The sequence below is a fragment of the Nycticebus coucang genome, chromosome 9 (assembly GCF_027406575.1).
Source record: "Nycticebus coucang isolate mNycCou1 chromosome 9, mNycCou1.pri, whole genome shotgun sequence".
NCBI lineage: Eukaryota > Metazoa > Chordata > Mammalia > Primates > Lorisidae > Nycticebus > Nycticebus coucang.
The window spans coordinates 37,918,440-37,941,692 of NC_069788.1; the positions used below are offsets into that span (position 1 = coordinate 37,918,440).

At 53.1% G+C, this 23,253-nt stretch overlaps 1 protein-coding gene across 2 annotated transcripts; it reads right to left on the reverse strand.

Moving 5' to 3' along the window:
* Positions 1–1,354: 1,354 nt before the first annotated feature.
* MDFI (MyoD family inhibitor) lies at positions 1,355–17,663 on the reverse strand. Of its 2 annotated transcripts, none has more exons than XM_053603525.1 (5): positions 17,420–17,663; positions 15,902–15,988; positions 8,588–8,770; positions 5,415–5,639; positions 1,355–2,147 (listed from the first exon to the last, which is right to left on the reverse strand). In XM_053603525.1, the coding sequence occupies exons 2-5, from the start codon at positions 15,975–15,977 to the stop codon at positions 1,891–1,893; spliced, it is 741 nt and encodes a 246-aa protein (XP_053459500.1). In that variant the 5' UTR covers positions 15,978–15,988; positions 17,420–17,663; the 3' UTR covers positions 1,355–1,890. The 2 variants fall into 2 exon arrangements, with proteins under 2 accessions (XP_053459500.1, XP_053459498.1); XM_053603523.1 differs by lacking the exon at positions 17,420–17,663 and adding an exon at positions 16,090–16,309.
* Positions 17,664–23,253: the final 5,590 nt, after the last annotated feature.

A 23,253-nucleotide genomic window follows, 5' to 3' on the forward strand; every position in this document is an offset into this window, starting at 1 on the left:
TGGAATGTGGCTCAGCCACCCAGGGAAGGTCCAGGTGGCTCTTCCTGTACTGCTAAGGAAGCTCCACAAGACATGTGGCCAAGTGACGGACAATGTGTCTAGGACCCTCACATTATGCTAAGAAAACGTGCATGTCAGTGCTTGACTAGACCTTTAAACCTTTTATACTTTGGGCATGCAATGACTAAACAACAAAATACAAATAAATGCGAGCACAGAAATAAATGAACACCAGGGGGCCTAGGGGCTTCTCTTGGGCTCTACTGTGTGACTCTGAGCAGGTCTCTTCCTCTCTGTGTCCTACATTTCTTGTGTGCCCCCTGAGGTGGGAAAACTCAGTAGTCCGCCAAGGGAGGCCCATGGTCCTACAGGTGGGGCGGGGAGGGGGGAAAGTCCCCCTCGCTGCCTGTCACAGCCTCCTCCTGCAGCTGCAGCAAGGCACACTCCCAAGGCCCCTCCTATGACATTGCTTAGGAGAATCTGGATTTCATTTGGCCCTTTTCCCCAGTCCTCCTCCTTTCTTCCAGAATTCCTTGGAATCACTCTGGCTTTCCTTTTGGAAGCAGTGTCCACCAATATCCTTTGTGGTCCCACTTTTCAAAACCTTCCGCAGCCGAATCTTCTCCTAGGACCATCCAAGTCTCCTTGACATGGGGCGGCCTCTCTTGTCCCCTGGACCTCTTCTGGCTTCCTCTGGGTCCAGAGTGTGTGTAGTGGGGGCTCACCCGACCCACCCCCCAACATCAGGGTCTGCGTTCCAGACCTGCCCCTCCCCCTGCACACCAAGAGTGCCTGACAGATGCTCTAGGGCCCCTGCAATTTAGCAGGGTTTCCTTCCTTTTCAGGACCCCTGGCGCTTTGGGGCATGACTGAGGCTGGGTGTGTGAGCCTCACTCAGGCCACAGCTTGCCTCCCAGGGAAGCCTGGTGCAAGCTCAGGCTGTATGAGGCCTGGGGTGATCCCCTCACTGGGCACCCCTCTGCCACTGACCTGGACATCACAACAGGCCCTGGAGCAACTTCACGAGCAAGAATTTGAAAAACGAGATTAACCAAACCTGAACACATCTGTTGTTAATTAATTCTATACCAAGGGTTAATGCTTCCCTCTCTGGGCTTCCCCTTCCCTGCTACCCCTCTAACTGTCTTCCTTAGGGGCAACATGAATCAGGGAGAAGACGTGAAGGCCAAGGCAGCTCTCTGGGGTGAGACGAGCAGAAGAGGAAGAGACTTCAGGGCCAGGGACACCTTATCCATTTGGGTGCTTTGTAGGGGGTTGGAGGGGGGTGTTTACTTTTGAGAGTTGTAGTCCGTGGAAATGAGTCCTGAGTCCTGAGGATATTTGAGGTGGACAAATATCTTTATTTACAGCAACAAATAGAACAGACCCTCCTTCCATTCCCTCCCTCTCCCCTTCCAGTCTTTTCCTTACTGTTCTCCCTCCCACCCCACCCAGGCCTGTGCCCAGCCCTGCCCTCTCCGGTCACTACAAGGCTTGGGCCCCCATAAGAGCCCAGGAAAGGAGATGGGGAGGGCTGGTTGGGGGTTGGGTGGGGTGGGGTGTCTCATTTTCACATTTTACTGTCCTCGAGGCCTGGGGTCGCAGGGGACAGGTGGGCATCAGGGCAGGGAGAGGTAGAGAGCACACAGCCCCTCCCCTAACTTTCACAGTGTTCCCCAGCCCTGGCACCCAAAGGCGCCCAGGTCCTCAGTGTTGAGGACAGGCTTCTCTGCCATGGGCCCACCTCCCACAGCTGAGATGGCCCCTCCAGGCGTCCCTGTCTCACCAGGGCTGGGGTTCAGAGGGGGCGCTGGGTGGGTGGGAGAGGACCCAGGTGGCGGGGTGTTAATCAAGCCTTGTGTGGCAGCCGGGGCAGGCCCGGCCGGTGGGTCAGGAGGAGAAGCAGAGGCCGCAGCACTCCATGCAGATCTCCAGGCAGTCGGCAGACTCGCAGCAGGCGTCCAGGATGCCACAGTCCAGATCGCAGGGCAGGTCGCAGTCTGCGCACTCACCGGAGCCACAGCAGCAGCAGCAGAGGCACGAGTCCTCAGAGCTGCAGGAGCCGCACGTGGCGCAGTCCAGGACAATGTTGCACAGCGTCAGGAACTCGCAGAACAGGCAGGACAGGATGCAGTGGACGCAGCAGTCTGCAGGGCGGGTGAGCATGTGTGTGAGAGAACTAGCCAGGGGCATGGGACACCCAGCAGCAGCAGTGGCAGCAGGGGACCGCGTGCTGGCGAGGGCCTCCCGTACTCAGTGCTCGGCATGCGCATGCGTTAAGCTCATGCACCATCGCCACAGCTCCATTTGGTAGGTGATTACCGAGGCAAAGAGAGTTAAGCACACCAGAGTGCTGCTCCAGCCCAGGCATTCAGGATCATTAGTCCCCACTCTTAACCACCGGTAGTTTATTTATTTAACAAATACAGGGAGTGATGACGTGTTCCAGGCACTGTACTAAGTAGTGTGCATGAATTACATTAATTTAAACTTCGAACAACTCTGTGAGGCAGGGGCTATTATTAGCCACACTCTACAGAAGCAGACTAAGGTGCAGAGAAGTGAGTCAAAACTCAGAGTCCCAGGGCGGCGCCTGTGGCTCAGGGGGTAGGGCGCCGGCCCCATATACCAAGGGTGGCAGGTTCAAACCCAGCCTCGGCCAAACTGCAACAAAAAATAGCCGGGCGTTGTGGTGGGCGCCTGTAGTCCCAGCTACTCGGGAGGCTGAGGCAAGAGAATCGCCTAAGCCCAGGAGTTGGAGGTTGCTCTGAGCTGTGTGAGGCCACCTCTGCTGAGGGCAATAAAGTGAGATTCTGTCTCTACGAAAAAAAAAAAAAACAAAAAAAAAAAACAAATAAAAACCCTCAGAGTCCTATTGCTGCTCATCTCCCACTCCCTGCTCTAGGCCACTGCTCCCTTCACATGCTCTCTACACAGCCAGCAGAAGGACCCTGCCTCCCCCTGGTTTAGACCCTCCAATGGCTCCTACCTCACTCGGAGTAAAAGCTGAAGCCCGCGGGTGGCCCCATGGCCTGGTGTGATCTGGTTCCTGCCCCCCTTGAGTTCCCTTCTCCTGCTTCTTCCCCCGATCACTCTGCCCAGCCATGGTGGCCTCTATGGTGTTCTTTGGATGCACAGGCCCTACTCCCTTTGCCAGAAGCAATCTTGCCCCAGACACTCCACTCCCTCCCTGCCCTCCTCCTTTGCCCAAGGAGGAGTCTTCAGTCTTTTTTTTTTTTTTTTTTGTAGAGACAGAGTCTCACTGTACCGCCCTCGGGTAGAGTGCCCTGGCGTCACACGGCTCACAGCAACCTCTAACTCTTGGGCTTACGCGATTCTCTTGCCTCAGCCTCCGGAGCAGCTGGGACTACAGGCGCCCGCCACAACACCCGGCTATTTTTTTTTGGTGCAGTTTGGCCGGGGCTGGGTTTGAACCCGCCACCCTCGGCATATGGGGCTGGCGCCCTACTCACTGAGCCACAGGCGCCGCCCGGAGTCTTCAGTCTTGCTGAAGACTGCCACCACCTTCCTCTGACACTGATGCTGCTGCACTGTGATACTGTGACTGCTTACCTCATCCCCAGCCTCCCCCTCTCAGTCCCAGCCCTGCCTGGCCTCCTTCCACTGTGCTACACCCCTTCCTCATGTTTATTATCATCTCCTGCTACACAAATGTCAGTTCCACCAGGGCAGCCATCTTTGTTTTGTTCACTGATATATTACAAGTCCCTAGAACAATGCCTGGCACATACAGGTGCTCAGTGAATAAATGTTAATGAATTAATACATGATCCTGCCCTTGGGCACCCAGCTGGTAGTTGGGGGAGGTAGGAATTGAAAACAGGCAGGCTGGGCCCATGCTGAGCCCCTCGGCATGCTACTGGATGTGGAGCTCCCTCCTGGGGCCAGGTCATGAGCAGAGTGTCCAGTTCCCCTGACCAGGCAGGCCCCTTGGGAGTCTCACTTTGCTGGGGTGGGGCCTGACCCTGTCCTCCCACATTCCTGTGTGGAGATGTGAGGGGCTGGTACAGGGTCTTGCAAACTGGATAGAGTCGTTCTCTCCAAACTGGATAGGGCAGTTCTCTAAAAATACAAATCTGTAGAGGTCGCTGCCTTGTTTAAAACCCTTCAGTGGCTTCCCACTGCCCTCAGATAATGTCCAGGTGCATTCACCGCCTGGTTTACGAAGCCAGTTCCTTACCTTGTACGTCATCATCTAGCCATTTCTCACATCTGCTCTTGCTGCCTCCTCCTACCCATCCTTTAAAACTTGCTTAGATACCTCCTCTGCAGCCTCCCCAGCCTTCTGGGCTGGTGCAGTGTCCCCGTGTTCACACAATCCTCTGTGTGTGACTTTATGGTCACACTTATCACACTGCGTGGTGATTACCTATGTGTGACTCTCTCATGAGAGCTTTATGAGGGCATGAACCAGGCACCCAGCAGATGCCAAGGACATCATAAATGAATAAGTGCTTCCTTCATAAATAAGACTGTTGGGCAGAATCTGCTCTATGGAGTAGAAAGGTGTCTGAACACTCAATTGCAAATGTATAAATCAAATCCGGTTTACAGATGACTAGTCCAAGGTCCTCCAACGTGGACAGAAATCACTTAAAAATTCTGGGGTGTGGCCAGACACGGTGGCTCATGCCTGTAATCCTAGCACTCTGGAAGGCCAAGGTGGGTGGATTGCTTAAGCTCACGAGTTCGAGACCAGCTCTACTAAAAAATAGAAAAACTGAGGCAAGAGGATCACTTGAGCCCGAGTTGGCTGTTGCTGTGAGCTATGACACCATGCACTCTACCCAGGGTGACAGCTTGAGAGTCTGTCTCAAAACAAAAAAAGAAAAAAAATTCTGGGGTGAAGGTCAGGGAGCCACAGAGCTGCAGGTAGCTGTCACCATGTAGAAGTAATGCCCAAGCTGGCCCTGCAGAGGATCTTCGTGTTGCAGGAACAATGGCTGTTGGCATGTCTGAGTCCTCTGAACACCTCACAGCTCCCACCCCAGCCCCCAATTAAGTGTCATTTTATTCTGGTATGTGTTCTTTTTCTCACCCTAACCAGATGCTCCACTCCTTAAGGAAAATCTGTTTCCAGAAATGGAACGGCTTAAACTGGATCAGCCCAGTGGCTCCATTCCTTGTTACAGCAACTCTGGGAGAGCAGGGATGAGGGTTGCCCTTGAGAACAGGGGAATGCCTTACTTTGCCCAACAGGTATACATCAGGCTCCCTAGAGGGCTTGTTAAGCTCCACCCCAGAGGTTCAGATCTAGTAGACCTGGAAGAAGGCTGAGATTCGGCATTTCTAACCAGCAATCTGGGGGAAATGTAGCTGTTGGTCCCTGGATCAAGGGTTGAGGAAGCCGGCTTCCCAGGCCTCTCCAAGGGAGAGGTGGGACAGACACTTACCTTCCTGTGCCTGGAGGGGAATCTGGGAGGCGGAGGACTTGGTGCTGCCCTTACTCTTCTTGCTGCCCTGGCTGGCGAGAGATGGGTGTGTCTGCAACTTCCGGTGGGCCTTAGAGCCACCCAGGGCACCATTCCCTGCCTGCCTGGTGCTGCCCAACTCTGAGGGGTGGCCAGCGCCATTTGGCAGTAGTGGCGTACAGCCCAAGGGGTTCCCCTGAGGCTGGCCTAGAGAGATGAAGAGAAAGGGCGATGGGGAAGGGTGGGTGCCAGCCAGCTTCCCAGAGCTCTGCTCTATTCCTGCCTGCTTCATTCACAGATAGACCCAGCCACCCTTGTATGCTGCAGAGGGGAAACTGAGGCCCAGAGAGCAGAAACAACTACCCTAGAGCCACATCATGATATTTAGTCCAGTGCTCATTCCAGACAAGACAGTAATGCAAGGCAAGGTGATTGGGGCTGAGAGCCTTGGTCTCCTTCTTACCCCACATAAATCTATTCTCCTGCTCTTGGCATCCTGGGATTTGGACAAGAGTGGTGGTGGTGAGGGGGGACAGTTACAATTTGCCTAGGATAGAGGAGGACAGCAGTGAAGCAGTTAACCTTCACCCTGGCCACTGCCAAGCCCCCAGCTGTTTTTGCCCTTGGTGTACTGGGTGATTTATTGGAAACATCTGTTTGGAGATGAATGCTTGGCCTGGAATCCAGGGGCTCCTCACAGCGGCCCCTCTACCTCCTGCTCCTTTCTCCTGAGCACTTCCATGTAAGCCTCAGCCTCCACACCTCCTGCCCGTCCTCTCTACAGAGTAGTTCTGGCAGAGATTGGGGAAAGGTCCTTGGCTTCTGGTGAAGAGGGAGAGAAGGCAAAAGGGAAGTGGGGGAGAGCCCTGGGTCCACACTTAAGGTTTATCAGTGGGGTGCAGGGAAGCTGGCCCTGGAGATTCCTGCCAGTTCCTTCCTGCCCCTCACTCAGGGATGCTCAGTCTGAATGAGAACGGGATGGCTCAGTTCTGTTCTCAAGAGATGAAGTCAGGAGTAGGGGGGGGACTGAGATGGGATCACTGAGAGCCTTGGGACCCCTCAGCTGCTCAATACTCTGACACCTGGGTGGACCCCATGGCCCTGAGGACCCACTGTAAGTATGGGGTACTATAGTCCTTCAGAAGTGGGTCTGGGTCCCCAACTCCCCCCCTGCCCCCGGTCTGGCCTATGTATTTGGGCTGTGTAGAATGACGATGTCTGGGGGTCTTGGGGCTGAGGAGAGGGGAGAGTGGCCTCAGTGCTTCCTGTGACTGAGGGGACTAGGGCTTCTGGTAGTGTGGTTGTCACCAGATAGAACATTGAATACTTACTACATGGCAGCCACTGCTCTAAGCACTGGCTAATTATTGTCTCATCAGATCCTCTCTATATCTCTATGTTCTTTCACTGATGAGGAAATTGAGTCCCAGAGAGGTATAGTAAGTTGCCCAAGGTCACACAGCTAGTAAGTGTCAGCTAGTAAACCCAGCCTCAGGAGCCAGGGCTCAGAGGACAGGGGGCAGAGGCCAGGGCTCAGAGGACAGGCATGGGCAGAGGCTAGGAGACGGGCTGGGGAATAAGCTACATTATCACAATGACCACCACTCTTACCAGAGCAGCTTGTGTTTTGAGCAGTTATTAGGCACCAGGTACAGAGCTAAGAGCTTTACCTGCAGTACCTTTAAGCATAACCATAGATCCATTATTGGCCCTATTTCACAGATGACAAAACTGAGGCCCAGAGAAGGTAAAACTTGCCAAAGTTCCCATGGCTAGGAAGTGAAGGAGGAGGGCATGGAGATTAGGAGAAAGGACCACAGGACAGAGTGAGGAGTTGGGAGAGGGTGGGAGACAGGGCTCTGGAGAAACTCCATGCTAGGAGCCTCTGGCAAGAGGTATGGCTGGTGGCTGCATTTGGGTAAACATGGTAAGGCCATAGGAAGTGGCCAGGCCTGAATCATCTTGCCCCTTCCTCCTAGCCCCACAGAGGGTGATTGGGCCAGCTTCTTGGCCAGCTTCAGTGCCCCTTGCCCTGCTGCCTAAACATGGGCCCAGTGACCAAAGGGTGGGAGTGTGTGGTGAGCTGAGGGCCCTGGGAGGTGTGGGCTGACACAGAGCTTGCCTGTGGCCATTGCTGTGGGGGTGGCGATGGGGGCAGGGTGGGGGCTGAGTCACAGAGCAAACACTAGGGCCCACAGACACAGAAGTGTCTGTCCTACTCCCATCCAGGCCCCCTTCTCTGTGGCCACAGCACTGATCTCTTTCTCTCAATTCTGCTAGTGGGTGTGTCTGGAGGGGGCCAGGGCAGTGTGCTAGCAGGATTAGTAACCCTGACTTCCAGGGAGTCCAACTTAGCCCCAGATGCCCTGGCTAAAGGCGGCTCCCTGTCCAGCATGCCAACGCCAGCTGGGCAGGCAGGCATGGTAGAGATCACTAGGCCAGGAGACCTGAGTTTCCCAACTTATAACCAGAGTTGAGCTATTCTCTGTGCCTCGGTTTCCTCATCTATAAAATAGGCTTGGCAGGAACCATCCTGCGGCCTCACTGTAGGCTGATATGGAGAGCATGCGAGATCATTCCTGGAAAGAAAGTTGGAAAGTAAACGTGTGTCTATAGATTTGGGGGATCTTATTAGTTATTCTATAATAATCCCAGTGCTGCTCCCCCTGCTGTTGAGGGGAGGGTAGAGAATTCTCTCCCAGGACCTCCTGGAGACCTCAAGCCAGGCCTGTGGGTGGAGTTGAATTTTGCTCCTGTCTCCCAGAGCAGCTGGGGGTTTCTCTTCTTCCTTTTACTCTAGATGCCCTCAGGATGGGGTTGCTTCAGGTCCCCGCTCCCTACCCCACCACTCTTTTTGAGGCCAGGGCTTCCTCCTTCCACACAAGCTCACACCCTCTGCCCTACGCCTCGCTGCCTGGAGCCTGCCCACAGTCCCCTGCACCCTCATCATGTGGTAGTGGAGGTCTTCCCCCATGACAGAAATCATAGTGACAGTGGCTTACACCTTCCTCTGCCCATGCTATCACTGTCAAGGTCATGGCTAAGTGGGTGCACATATGGACACCCATTGCATTTCTGCCAACCTTTCTAGGTTGGATTCCCTAGCGCAACCCGTACATGTTGCCACCCCAAGTCCCCAGTGCCCTCGGACTCACGTGTCACAGCTTCTATGGGGACATCGAGGTCAGTGCTGTCCAGGGCCTGGGGGGCCTCAGGGCCATTGCCTTGCAGCATGGGAGGTGCCACCTCCTCCAAGGAGCCCTCTTCTGGTGCTGCCTCTGCAGGGTGAGTGGATCCTGCTACTACCTCCAGCCCAGGCAGGAAGGATGGGGTCTGGGCTAAGAAAAAAGCAGATGACTGAGGCTGTTTTCCTGGGCCTCCTGTTTGCCCACCCAGGGCCCCGTCCCCAGCCCAGCATACCAAACGAGCCCTTAGTCTCCGTCTCTTTGCACCAGTTACCCAACCCTTACCCTATCAGACAATAGTACCAGACTCCAAAATAGAAAGCTCCCAAACCACATTCAGTGAGAGGGCAAGGGGTGTGTGTGCACATGTGGGGTCAGGCAGGGCTTGAGATGCAGTATAAAGGCAGTGGGGCGAGGAGGCAGAAACAGTGCAGGAGAGGACAGACAGGTGGCCAGCGATGAAGAGATGGGGACAGGCAGTGAAAGTGTCAGGAGAGAAAGGACGGGGCAGTAAAAGATGGAGGTGGAGAGAGACAGAGCATCAGACTGCAGAAACCCAGGTGGGAGACCAGCAAAAGCATGAAAATCAGCTATGCAGAGAATGATAAGAGATGGGGTGGAAGATTGGGAAGGGGGTGCTGGACGGTGCACATCGGGAGACCGACAGGGAGGAACTGGGTCAGAGAGGGGAAGGTGGCAGAGAAGGAGCCCGAGGAACCTGGGCGTGAGGAACAGGGAAGGGCTACAAGCAGGAAGAGAGGGCAGGGAGACAGCCAGGAGCATTGGGGAAGAGGCGAACCGCAGTCACATGTAATTACAGTGGCTCTGTGCAGGGGCGGCGGAAGGCAGAAATGGAGCCACCTTCAAACCCACAGCCCCTGAGGCGGCAGGACCAGGGACCCCAGGAGAAAGCGGGTGTGGGAGGGGGAGAAAGGGATCTGAGCTCCCCAAACCCCAGCCAAAGGGTATGGGATGGCCTGAGGGTGAAGCCAGAGGTCCAGGAAGGGCCATGACAGCACGTAGGGTGCAGCCAGAACCTCTTATCAGACCCGATGCTGTGCAGCTGGAATGACAGGGGTCTCAGAAGGGTGGCCTCCTACCTGCCTCCTCCCCACATATCATGTTGTGAGGGAGCAGGGAGATATAGAAACAAGAGACTCCCCTCAGAGAGACGAAGAGGTCAAGGGGAAGGGGAAAAGCAGAGGACACAGAGGGGACAGAGAACGATGATGAGATACAAGCAGGGAAGCCCAGAGAGTGAAAGATGAACACCCATCTGTACACCCCACAAGGAGACTGAGCGAGACAGACAAGGAGACGCAGAACAGAATCCATCACAGAGAACAGAGAGGGGCTTACGTGTGGAGTCCTCTGGACTGTCTCCAAATGACAGCGAGATGAGAACAGAGGAGGGAGGTAATGAGAGGGGTCAATTAAAGTTTGGGCACACAGGTCTGAGATGACCATCCAGTGGCCCACAACAACCCTCTGTGGCCTCTGACCCTGAGACACCTGAGGAATCTTTGTTCCTCAGAGACCCTGGTCCCCCCTGGCCCATGAAGGAGAATGGAGGCCCCAAAGGCCCCATGTGGGTAGCAGAGAGAATGGCAGGCCCATGTGGGTGCGCTCAGGCCTGCCTGGACACAGAACCTTAGACAGAAGAGAGAGGGGCTGAGTTCTGGGGACTCCTGGAGGAGAGCAGAGCTGTTGCTGGGGGCCCTTCACAGTGTCGTAGTCCCAGGGAAGCAGGGGGTGGCTCGCCTCCAGCTCCATCTGCTCTTTGAGCCTGTTGAGAGCCTCCTGCAGAAAGTCAAAAGACTTTTCTTTTGAGACAAGAGTCTCACCATGTTGCCCTCAGTAGCATCACAGCTCACAGAAACCTCAAACTCTTGGGATTCTCTTGCCTCAGCCTCTTTTTATTGCAGTTGTCATTGTTCAGCTGGCCTGGCCCAGGTTCAAACCTGCCAGCCTTGGTGTATGTGGCTGGCATTGTAACCACTGTGCTACAGGAGCTGAACAGAGAGAGTCAAAAGGCTTTTGAATGATTACAGGGATGGGACAATGGACAGCAGGCGAGTGGAGATGGCACTCAAGGAGGAACAATGCAGCCTGCTAGACGATGCCTCTCCCAGCTCTGAACCTGGCCCATACCAGCTCAGAAGCGGCTCTTAGGGGCTAAGGCTAAATTGGCATGAAAGAGAAGGCACAGGGCTTGGGTCCTAATTTACAGGAAGGGAGGGCCCTGCCTCACTCTAGACCCTGGCCCCGAGGGACATCCTGTCATGGGGATGTCACCCTGTCATCCCTCTGGGAGCCCTGACTCTCCCACATGGTATAATGAAAAAGACTCAAGAGAGGAGCTCGAAGATCCTAGCCCTGGTTTGTACCATCTTGGGCAAAAGGGAGATATTGATCTTCATCTCTCAGGGTTTTGGGGAGTAAATAAGATGTGTAGCAGTGCCCTGGACACGTCCACCCAGCCTTCCACTCATTCTTCCCTCTCCTCTCCCTCCCTGTCTTCCTTCCCTTTCTGTGCTGTTTGATTTAACATTGACAATTATCTATGAGGCACCTGGCAATGTGACAAGCACTGCATATACCAGAAAGAGAAAGACCAGGTCGCAGTCTGAGGAGTTCCCTGTCAGGGCTAGGGTGGTGTGGTGGCTGTCACATACACAGTTACAGTAGGGGCATCTGTAAGAATTGTAGAGGCACAGAAGATGGGGCCCTTAGCCTGGATGAGTGCATTTGTGTATGGCTAGGCTTCCTGGAGAAGGCAACATTCACATTGATCACTGAACAATCATCAGCAAAGAAGGAGAATTTTGAAAAAAGTAGCAGGAACCAGACCCCAGAGTGAGCAGCTGCAGAATGAATGAGGGAAACCATGTGTCTTTTGGTGGTATTGAGGCTAGTAAGCCTAGAACAGTAGCTGGGGCATGGCCGGCCTTGTGGTCACTTCCCAAGCTTCCTCCTGAGGTCAGCAGGATGCACAGGGTGACACTCAATCCTGAGTAGAGAGCCAGGATATCTGCTCTCTTGATTCTCAGAGACAGAGAGGAAAGAAGAGGGTTTAAGACTAGGGTCTACACTTCTGTCCTCCTCACCCAAAGTGTCACCAATCCCTGGGCAGTCTCTTCTAACAGGCACCTACAGGGCTGGCTAATGACCTTGAATCTGGTGGGAATAAGAAATTATAGAGCCCAGACCAAGGCCTTTGGAGGGGAAATTAGAAAGGGAAGAAAACCAAATCCAGTAATCCTGACTTGGAGACACACAGATGGACAGGGACCTCCTGGAGCCAGGAGAGGCACAAAAAGGACTCAGCAGACCAGCACTGAGGGCAGAAGAGGGGCTATAGTAACTGCCCAGAGACAGGGGAGCAGAATAAGGAAGAAGTAGTGGCAGGAAGACAGGTCTGTGAGGGAGATACCGCTCTGGAGGACACCAGGATGCTGGCTGAGAAGCAGCTCCTGCTTGGGGCAGAAGCAGCAGCAAAGCCAGGCTGGAGGCTCAGCCCCAAAGCTCACACATCAAGAGGCCCGACAGCTCAGGTTTCCTTTCTATGACCAAGAAGCACTGGAGAAGAAACTCCTGGAGGGTGGAAGTGTGGAGTAGGCTGCAAGGAGGGTGGTCAGCGAAGGCTGAGGACACCCACCATACGGATGTGCAAATAATGTCCTTTACAAGGGCATGACTTGCTGATGGGGTGAGTAGGTGGGGCTGAAGTCCCTGGATGGAGCCCTGTCCTGGTAGGTGCCATCTACCCACCCAGCTGCATACATGCTCCCTCTGGCCAAAGAAGCGCTGTGGTGCCATACATGCTGGAGGTATCTCTGAGCAGAAGCCCCCAGCCCTGTGGCCCTCCTCTCAAGGGTCACAACACACATGGGAGAAATACAGAAAGGCAACAGCCCCTGTGTTTCAACATGTTCCCACTCCTAACACGGGATAAGGTTCTGGTCAATGCTTGGAGTTCTGGAAAGACAGCTGGCCACAGAAGAGAGTGGAAGAGTCATGTTTAAATCCATACGTCCAAGAGGGAAGGCTGAGAGACTCCTAACCTCACCAGGGACTCTGTGGACTTGCTCTGCCTGCTGTCCACCAAACTGAGGGGCAGATAGCTGCCCATGGGAATTCCAGCCCAAGATCCCTGGCTGGTGTGGAGAGAGGCTGGTGTTTCAGAGCTCCAACACCTGAGCCCTCAAGTCTAGCCTTTGTCATTGTCTTTGTGGACAATGCATCGGCGTTTTCCTCTTGGAACACTGACCATCTCTGGAAAGGGAAGGCCAGGACTTCATCTGGTTGGAGAATAGGTGGCTGAAAGCCCACACTTCAATCTCTCCTTGGTCTGGCATTCAGGGCCTCAGTCCTCATCTTCAGTCTTCAATGTATGATACAAGGATCCCATGTTTCAGACAGACTGGCCTCTCTGTGCTCTTGGGCCATCACTGGACCTTCTGATCACTCCACTCAAGCTTGCTTATACTGCTCCTCTTTTTTTTTTTTTGTAGAGACAGAGTCTCACTGTACCGCCCTCGGGTAGAGTGCCGTGGCGTCACACGGCTCACAGCAACCTCTAACTCTTGGGCTTACGCGATTCTCTTCCCTCAGCCTCCCGAGCAGCTGGGACTATAGGCGCCCGCCACAACGCCCGGCTATTTTTTTTGTTGCAGTTTGGCCGGGGCTGGGTTTGAACCCGCCACCCTCGGCATATGGGGCCGGCGCCCTACTCACTGAGCCACAGGCACCGCCCTATACTGCTCCTCTTGACCAGAATGTCCTACCCCTACCTTCTCCCATTCTCCAAATGCAACCCATCCTTGCTGACACAGCTCAAACTTCACCCCTTCCTCCAGAAAGCCTTCTCTGACCCTTGAGCCAACAATCCCTCCTCCAACTGGCCCAGTTGCTAAGAACTTAGTCCCAGTGTCACCTCTTATTAATTATAACTGGTAGTGATGTGCTGGCTCCTCAACCAGACTATAGCCCTCCCCAACTCACTCCCATGGGGTGGTGTCGGTATTCATGTCTGTATCCCCTGTGGGCACTCAACCAATGTCTACTGGTGGGTATTGAGTTCTGGGGTTTTGAACGCCCTAGTCAGAGGGAGGAGAAAGAGAGAGAGCCAAAGATTAGGGTGGCATTTGGCTCTGAACCCTAAGAAGGCTGGAGAATATGGACTCTTTTGATGTACCCATGGTTAATATGAATTCACTGGTCACAATCCTGGGCCACTAAGCTGAGAACTGGAGAGGCTCTGAGCTGGTCAGTTAGGCTGGGCTGGGCTGGTTTTATTTTAGGTCTGAAGGCTCCAATTCCCCAGGAAATTCAATTTAGAACCATGAGCAGGAATGTGACGCCCCAGTGCTGGGCAAAAATCTGCTTGTGGGTTAGGAAGCCAGGCTCCTGGGGCTCTCAGGGGTGGGGGGCAGGAGCACTGAGAGAGCCAAGGGTGTGGGGGCTCGGTCCCCTGCCCCCACCAGATCTGCTTTGAGTCCCCTTGTGCCCTGTCTGCATTTTGGGCGGCTGAGGGAGGGGGCCGAGCTGTTCCCTGGCTGTCCTGCCAGCAGGGCCCCTGGGGGCAGCACTGTGGCCTTGCTGTTCTGTCAGTGCTCAGTGAGCAGAGTGTGGGGGATTCTGGTCTCAGATTCAGGCGTCTGTGGGGTTTTGGCTGGGTCTCCTGCGGTTTGGGCTTCCTGGGCAGCAGGCTCATTCTCCTAAAGCGGTGACAGAGCAAGGTCTCAAGTTATGAAAGCCGCATTGTCTGGCCCAGCCCAGGCTGGGGAGGGGGCTCGCTGAGGTGCTGGTGGGGGTGGCCTCAAGTTACAGCCCAGGGATTAAATCTCTCAGCTTCCACCTTGGCCTGGGCCCTGCTCTCCGCACACTTAGACCCCTCCTCTTATTGCTGGGGTTGAGGTCAAACAAGGGAGTGGACCTTGGAAGGAGGTAGTAGAAGAGAGAGCAGAGAAAAAGGATAAAGAGAGGAAGAAAGCTGGGGAAGTGGAGGATGGGAGAGAGCAGGGGCTAAGGAAGAGGGCTGGGGGAAAGACGCCCAGAGAGACAAGGTTCCCACACACAGAGAAAGATTCTTCGGAGCTCCTTGGTCCTATCTTTCCCTGCAGGCTGAAATAGCCCGGTTCTTGGAGGAACTTATTCTCCAGAAGTCCCTGATGCAGGGGCCCCACAAAAAGAAGAAGAAATCTGAGGGTTGGCCAAGATAGGCTGCAGACACACTGGTCTCATACATGTGCTGGCCACTGGCCAGAAACCTCCCATTTATCCTTATTCTGGTTTAGGAGGTACCCCACCCTCTACAGTGGGGGATCCACACCAAATAGGCAGGGAGCTGAGACAGGCAGACAGCCTCTATGGTGGATATGGAGACTGAGGCCACAGAGGGGAAGGAACTCGACCAGGGAGGTGCAGTTAGTGTCAGAGGACCAGGAACAGACCTTCCTTATTCAGAGACCCAGAGGGGAGAAAGGCAAAGAATCCCACTAACCTGGAGGAAGGTCTGGACCTACACTCCTGAACCCCATGCCCTGCCCCTAAACACATCCCAGATGTTCCTGATTTCTCCCTGACCAGGACTTCCATTGTGAGACTCAGCTCAGCCCTCGGTTCAGTGAGGGCAAGAGGCTGATAGCTACAGCCCTCAGAGCCCCAACCCCAGACACTCTGAGGGAGTTGCAAACTGTCCCTTGGTCAACACTTGGGTGGGGAGGAAGAGGGGTAGAGGGGCGCAGCCTGCAGGGACGGAGCGGCAGGGGCTGGCCAGCAGTGAGAAAAGGCAGGCAAGGAGAGATGGTAAGAAAGAGGGGAGGGCCGGTGCTGTAGCTGCTTGTTGCAGACAAAAGTTTTTGGGAAGCTCTGAGCTCTGGGTGGGCTGGGGAAGGGAAAAAAAGAAAGACTCAGACAACTCCCCCCCTCCAGGCCCCCATAAATATTTACACACTGGGGAGAAACCGCTGGGACACAAGTCCCGACGGACAGACACTGCAGTGTGTGTGTGTGTGTGTGTGTGTGTGTTTGGTGTTGGGGGTGGGGATGTCGGAGCCAACTCGGCGCAGTCGCAGCCTCAGTTCTGCCCCCCCCCCACTCACCTCAGCCCTCTACTCTGCTTGGACCAGGTCCCCAGTACCCAGACTTCTCGTCCCCACCCCCACCAAGCTCTCTAGAGTCTCCCCGAGTCTCATGCAGGGGTGGGTAGAACTGGCAAGTGGCCCCCCTTAGCCGCCCACAACACCCATGTCCTGCCTCGCTCTCCATTCCAGGTCCTACCTGGGCCCGGAGCTGCGCTGGGGGCTCCATGGCGGGCGTCGCAGCTAGGGGGGCGCTGGCTGCTCACCTGGTACATCGGCCTGGGACCTGCGGGAAACAAGGCTCAGCCGGCGGGACAGACTTTCCTGGGGATTAGGGGTGGGCAGCGGCGATCCGGCCTCAGACGCGCGCCTCCCCCGTCCACTTACTAGTGCAAGCTGCGAGCTACTTTCTTGCCCAGCAGATCACCGCGCGGGGCCCGCCATGCGACTGCTGCGGGCGCCCCCGCCGCCGAGGGGCCGCTCGGCTCCGCGGTGCTCGCCGGGCGAGCCCTCCCTCTCACTCGCTCCTTCCTCCCATTTCGGCGCCAGCTCCCGACTTTCGCCCCCTTCCTTCTCCCTTCTCTCCCTCCGGCCCCCTCGCTCCTCCCCGGCGCGCCTCTCCCCTCCTCTCTTCCCTGGCCCACCCTCTCCCCGCCCCTCCTCGCTTTCCGCGTCGCCCCCCTCTCGGTCCCCTCCCCCGCGCCGGCACAGCCCTGCCCTGGCCGGACGCGTCTGTCCGCGGGGCGCCTGAGGCCCGAGCCCCCACAGGAAACCGGCTCGGCGCTCTTCCTCTGCGCTCTCAGAGCAGGGTCTCAGTCTCCCCAAATCTCCGCCCCCTCCGGCCCAGAGCCCCGGGGGCTGCACAAGAGGCTGCGCGTTTTCCTGCATCTGTCCTAAACTTTGCAAAAGTTTGCGGAAAATCAGGAGACAGAGAAACCATAACCTCTTCAGGCCAGTTGTCTGAACCATTGTGGTCCCCCTAATCTTGTTGCCCCCCAGATGGAATGGATCGAGTTGCTCGCCTGCCCCCTTTAGTCCTAAGCCCGTTCCCTGCTCCTGGGGCTCACATACCACGCGTCCACACACCAGAAGTTGCCCCTGTGGGAAATGTTAGTGACTATTTAGACTCCCTGTCCTAACACATCTGAGCATCCCTAATCCCCCGACCCCTGAGGGGGAATTCGTGTCATTCAACTGACTTGGAGGTAAAGAGATATTGTCTGAATTCAGCCCTTCTCTGGCTCTGAGGCCTTCTAAGATGAGGGTGCATGGAGAAAAGGGGCGGAGGAGTCCTCTCCTGCGGGGCCAGCTGGATGGCACAGCTGGAATTGTGAGCCATGGAGGTAGGAGGAGCCGCTGCCAGGCAGTCCGAGGGGGTACAGGGACGCTCAGTTTAACCTCCGGACTGGTCCACGAGAACCGGGAGAGCCTGGAAACTGCGCCTGCCAGGTGGGGCTGGGAGTGTCCAGGAATATGAATCCTCGGAAGGGGCCTTCCTCTGGAGTGACAGCGTCGAGTCATTCTTGACCCGGGCCGCCCAGGAACCTTGTCTGGGCTCCTCATATGAGGACCCGTGAGCAATTAGGAAGACAACGGCGGTGCCAGGCCATCTCTCCTAATCCTGCGTCCAGCTGGGGCTGGAAGGGGTTAGCTGGGACTCAGGAGGCCTGGAAAGGGACTTCTCAGTCTCTTCCAGGCCCCCTCAGTCGCTACTTACAGCGCGCTCTCGGTCCAGGGCGCCTTCGGGGCCAGGACCCAGGTGGCCCCCACTGCACCAGCAGAGCTCTGGCCACCGCGGCCACGGCCCCGAGATGGGCCCCAGAGGCTGAGGCCAGGAGGGAGTCGGGACCGGCCGGGTGTAGAGGCGTCCCACCCCAAGGTCCAGGCTGCTGGCTGCGGGAGACCTGACGCCCCAGGAATCTGGTGGATGGGGTGCTGTCTGGGAGCTCTGAGAGCAGAGGGAACTCTCCCTTCCTGGCACCCGCTGAGTCACTGAGACACGCCTGCCCGCGCCTGGGCTTGGCAGCTGCTGCATTCTAACCTGCTTACCTGGGCCTGAGGGCTGGGCCTCACCATCTCTCTCTGTCCTCACCCCCATAGGTCGCTCTTCCCCAATCACAGACCTAGATGCTACACTCCTCCTGTTACCTGCGTAGGCCCTTGGGCTGTCTATGTGATAGAAATTAGCCAGAGGCCAAGTGGGAGTACAGGCAAGGCTTTATTGGGGCTTATGTTCAGACATAAGGAAGACAGTGCTGGTTAAGAAGCACTCTCAGATTGGCTGAGAGTCCTGGGGGAACTTTTAAAGGGGGGAGAGAAAGAAAGTTTAGCACCAGTATTGAAATCACAGCATGCAGGGGCCGAGTTTTGTTGGCAACTGCCCATCCAGCCATCATGCAGATTCTTCATACATCCCCTGTCTTATCAGGATGTTAAATCTCCACCCATGGGCTGATTTTTAGTGAGGGAAAATGTCTATGAGTGTGAACTTGGGGTTTTATTTTGGCAGCAACCACTTTGTGCTGGCTTTCGGGGTTACCTTGTCCTGTTAAAGAAAGCACAACTACTTTCTATTGAAGCTGGGTGTTAATCATTTTCAAAGCTTTTGTTGTAAGGGGACACAAGCTTTGGGTTAAGGCTCAGGTAAGTAGCCAAAGTCCACCTCTTATATTTCACTGTCCATAATTTCTCAATCTCAATCCAGGGCCCTCAAACTCTGGATTAGACCAGTCCTGGACTCTTATTTATTTGAGACAGAGTCTCACTATGTTGCTTGCCTCAGCTTCCCAAGTAGCTGGAACTACAGGCACCTGCCACAATGCCTGGCTATTTTTTGTTGCAGTTGTCATTGTTGTTTAGCTGGCCTGGGCCGGTTTCGAACCCGCCAGCCTTGGTGTATGTGGCTGATGAGGTAACCACTGTGAGTCTTATTGTTCAGAGTCTCCTGCTTGATCTTGAAAACTCTCTGAATCTGACCCAGTACTAATATCTACTTTGTTGGAAATGTAAAATGTGCTGGTTACGCAGGTGTGCTCAATTTGTAAGGATGTAGCAAGCTGAACATTTATGGTATGTGTGTACTTTTTTGTATAACTATTATTCTTGAATAAATAGTTTAAAAAATCAATATTTATTAAAATCACCATTCTGGGAAGAAGCATGGTAGAATATGATGGCCAGGCAGTGGGCCTTGGCATGGGACCAGAGGTCAGATCCCAGCTCCACTATCCACCATGTATCTTTCTCTGAGCCTCAGGAAAGATGAGCATTGGGATTCTCAATGTGTAATCTAAAGACTTCATTGTTATCCAGGGCCAGAAGTAGGGTGAGGTAAGTAAGACATTTACCCAGTGTGAACAATTTAGGTAGAGCCAACATAGTATTTAAGGCAATATTAAAGGGGGAGGGGGGGAATTACAGCTCTGAGGACCAGCTGCCTAGTTTTATAAATAAAGTTTTATTGAATTCAATGAGACAGGATTATACAAATTCAGGGTCAGATCCTGTCTTTATCTAAAATGGTGGTATTTTGTTCATCAAGTACTTTTTGACATTAATTTTTATTCGTAAACATATTGTAGGAAAATATTATTTTATCTTAATTACTGAGTTTTTTTAATGTCTCTTTAAGTTTTGCACCTCAGCCAAGGGTCTCATTAACTTTAAGCTTCACATGTCTCACCCTAGTCCCTGTCTTGATACTGTCTCTTCCTGAAGGAACTGTCTAAGATGCCGGGGTAAGTGAGCTGAGGTCAGATATGTTCCCCTCAGTGCTCACACATGTACACATACAGCACCAGGTGGGCTCTGTACCTGAACCCAGGTGTGGCTTTCCTGGGTCCCTCTGATCAGTTCAGAGTAAAATGCAGCATCCTAACAATGGCTTCAGCCTCGGCGAGCTGGGAGCTGCTTGCCTTGGCCTTTGTCTCTTCTTCCTTATTCCCTGCCAGCCATGCTACTTCCTCATTTTAAAAAATTTGCCAGGTATGTTCTTGTCCCATGGACTTTGTACTTGCCCTTCTCTCTGCCTGGAATGGGCTTCCCCTAGATATCTACATGGCCTCTTCCTCATTTCCTCTGCTCATGCCACCTTCTAAGAGAAGCCATCCCAGTCCCCTTACTCTCTGCCCCTCACACCACTTTATTATTCTTCACAGACTTTGGCCACTTGACCTGTATATAGTGGTCAAGTAAAGCTCCCCAAGAGCAAGGAGTTTGCCTCGCTTACTGGTGTATTTCTGGGACCGTGTCTGGTACAGAGAGCTTAGTACATAGTTCCAGTTTCATAGGTGGGAAAACAGAGGCCAGAGAGGAAAGGGGGCTAATGCAAGTCATGTAGTGAGTTAGTGGTAAAACCAAAGTCCCAACTCTCCTGACTTCCAGTTCTCCCTGGGCTTATTTCCCCTCACCCCCTGTTATAGAGCCCTCCAGGCAACTAGGTGACAGCAATCCTTTGCACAGGCTCTGCCCTCCCCCCCCACCCCCCGCCACACACACAATGCCCTCCAGAAGTAGAGCAGGCCACTTCACAGCTTCCCCTTACAGTCTTTTCTACAGGATCCAGGCCGGCTCAGCTCCAGCCTGACGCCCACCCCTCCCCAGTGTCTGGCAGCACAGCTCTTCCCCACTTCCTGTCTCTGGCAGAGGGCCAGTGGGGAGGCTGGACTGGGTTCTGCAGCTGGATCACAGCTGTGGTCTCAGTGCCCTGGAGAATGGGGATGGGACACTGTGTCTGGGAGGACAGGACCCTCCCAGAAGAGAGGTGTGTAAAAGGGGGTGGGAATGTGTTTGTGTGTGGTGGGGGGAAGCTGCTGGGTAGGGACTGAGGATCCCTGGCACTTTCTCCCCACCCCTCCCGAATGGGCACTGAGCGGGGAATGGTGCTCTGACTTTCCTTCTTCCTGAGCAAAGGGCATGTGATGGGGTAAAGGGCCCTTTGAGCCCCAGGCCTGATTCTAACCCGCCTTCTACCCCTGGTGATGGGGGATGATGGTGGTGTGTCACATTCCACAGTCATGAATCGAACATTTTCTATATGCCAGGCTCTTGCTAGAAACTTCTAGGTTAGTTGCTTCCTTTAATGCCTACAACAGTTAGCATAGTTACCATCCCCATTTGGCAGAAGAGGAAACTGAGGAACAGTGTGGTGAGGTGAAGTCACTTGCCTGCTAATAATGGGTGGAGTTGGGACTCGTACCACATTTTCTCAGTCCAAGTGCAGCCCTCATTCTAATCCCGACCTTGGCCTTTAGTATGCTGAGAAGACTCTGATGTCCTCCTTGAATTGCCTCCCACACGCTAGAGGATGAAGTTGTTGGGGACAGAGACATGGCTCTTTGCATTGCTCCTCTGTCTCATTGGTATTGGGGTACCAGAAACCCAGGGTATAGTAGGAAGAGTGGAGCTTGGTGTTGTAGCCAAGGGACCAAATTTGTATCCTCAGTCAGTCACTTCTACCTCCTGTGATTTTGGGCAAATCACGTGAACTCTCAGAGCCTTCTGTTCTCCTGTGTAAACTTGGCAGCGTTTACAGGTGCTGGTCCTCAGTAACTGTGAACCCTCTTGCCTACCACTTGCCTCCCCAGTGCTCACCCTACAGTGATCGAGGGCAGGTTCAGGGGCCAACACCTCTATTGTACTTAGATTTATTTATAAACCCAAATGCAGCATGCAACAGGCACAGTTCACAGCATTTCCATGAATTAACTAATTCAATATTCCCAACATGAAAACTAATTAATATTAAATGCCAACATCCCCTCCATTTCACAGGTGGGGAAACTGAAGCACAGAGAGGTTAAGCACCTTGCTTAAGCCCCTTCGTCCTTCACCCCTACTCTGCCCTCCACACACCTCCCTTCAGCATCATCTTCCCAGTGGCTAAGGTCAGCACTGATCTCCCACTCCCATATTGGATTCTTTCTTGAGGTGTTAACTCTTGAGTGTTAATCATGGATAATACACTCATGCAAAGGCCTCCACACTTTTATTTATTTATTTAGCAATTCGACTTTATAACGGTTACTAATTAGGTTGTTAAAATTTCTGGACAGTGCCAGCCCTTATTTGACTTTAGTTTTTCAATAGGCTTTATTTTTTAGAACAATTTTAGGTTCATGGCAAAATAGAATAGAAAGTACAGAGAGTTCCCACACATCCCCTGCTCCCTTCTCTGTTGCAGCCTTCCCCACTGTCAACATCCCCCACCAGACCGGTACCTTTGTTACAATCAATGAACTTACATGGGCAGGTGTCATTATCATCCAAAGTGCATAGTTTACCTTAGAGTTCACTCTTGTACGTTCTCTAGGTTTAGACACATGCATAATGACATGCATCTACCATTTTAGTGTCCCACAGAGTAGTTCCACTGCCCTAAATATCCTCTGTGCTAAAAACAAGAAAAAGCAAAAGAACAATCCTCTGTTTCGCTTCTTTATTCTTTTTCTTCCCAATCCCTGACCACCACTGATCTTTTTACTGTCTCCATAGTTTTGCAGACATGTTTTACATACATTTTCCAGAATGTCTTATAGTTGGAATTAAATAGTATATAGACTTTTAAGATTGGCTTCATTCACTTAGTAGTGTTGACTTAAGGTTTTAATGTTTTTCATGGCTCACTAGCTCCTTTCTTTTCAGTCCTGCATAATAATCCATTGTCTGGATGTATCGTGTTTACTTACCCATTTGCCTATCAAAGGACGTCTTGATTTTTTTTTTTTTTTTTTTTGTAGAGACAGAGTCTCACTTTATGGCCCTCGGTAGAGTGCCGTGGCCTCACACAGCTCACAGCAACCTCCAACTCCTGGGCTTAAGCGATTCTCCTGCCTCAGCCTCCCAAGCAGCTGGGACTACAGGCACCCGCCACAACGCCTGGCTATTTTTTGGTTGCAGTTCAGCCGGGCCGGGTTTGAACCCGCCACCCTCGGTATATGGGGCCGGCGCCTTACCAACTGAGCCACAGGTGCCGCCCCATTTTGATTGTTTTTAAGTTTTGGCAATAAAGGATAAAGCTGCTGTCAACATTTGTGTGCAGATTTTTCTGTGAACATACATTTTTAATCTAGCACTGTGCTGGATCATATGGTAAGAATATGCTAGTTTTTTAAGAAACCACCAATCTGTTTTCCAAAGTGGAAGACACTTTGATGCATTTCCACCAGCAACAAATGGGAGTTCTTATCACTCCGTATTCTTCTCAGCATTTGGTATTGTCAGTGCTCTGAATTTTTGCTTTAATAGTTATTTCTCATTGTTTTAATTTGTATTTTTCTAATGACCTATGATGTTGAGCATCTTTACATATGCTTATTTACCATGTATATATCTTCTTTGGTGAGATATCTATTTGGGTATTTTGATAATTTTAAAATCATTTAAAAATCATTTTTGTATGTTAGTAGTTGAGTTTTAAGGGTTCTTTGTATATTTTAGATGCCATCCTTTTATCAGATATGTATGTCTTTTGTAAATATTTTCTTCCAGTCTGTGGCTTTTGTCTTCTCATTCTATTGACAGTGTTTTTACAGAGCAGATAAAATTTTTAAA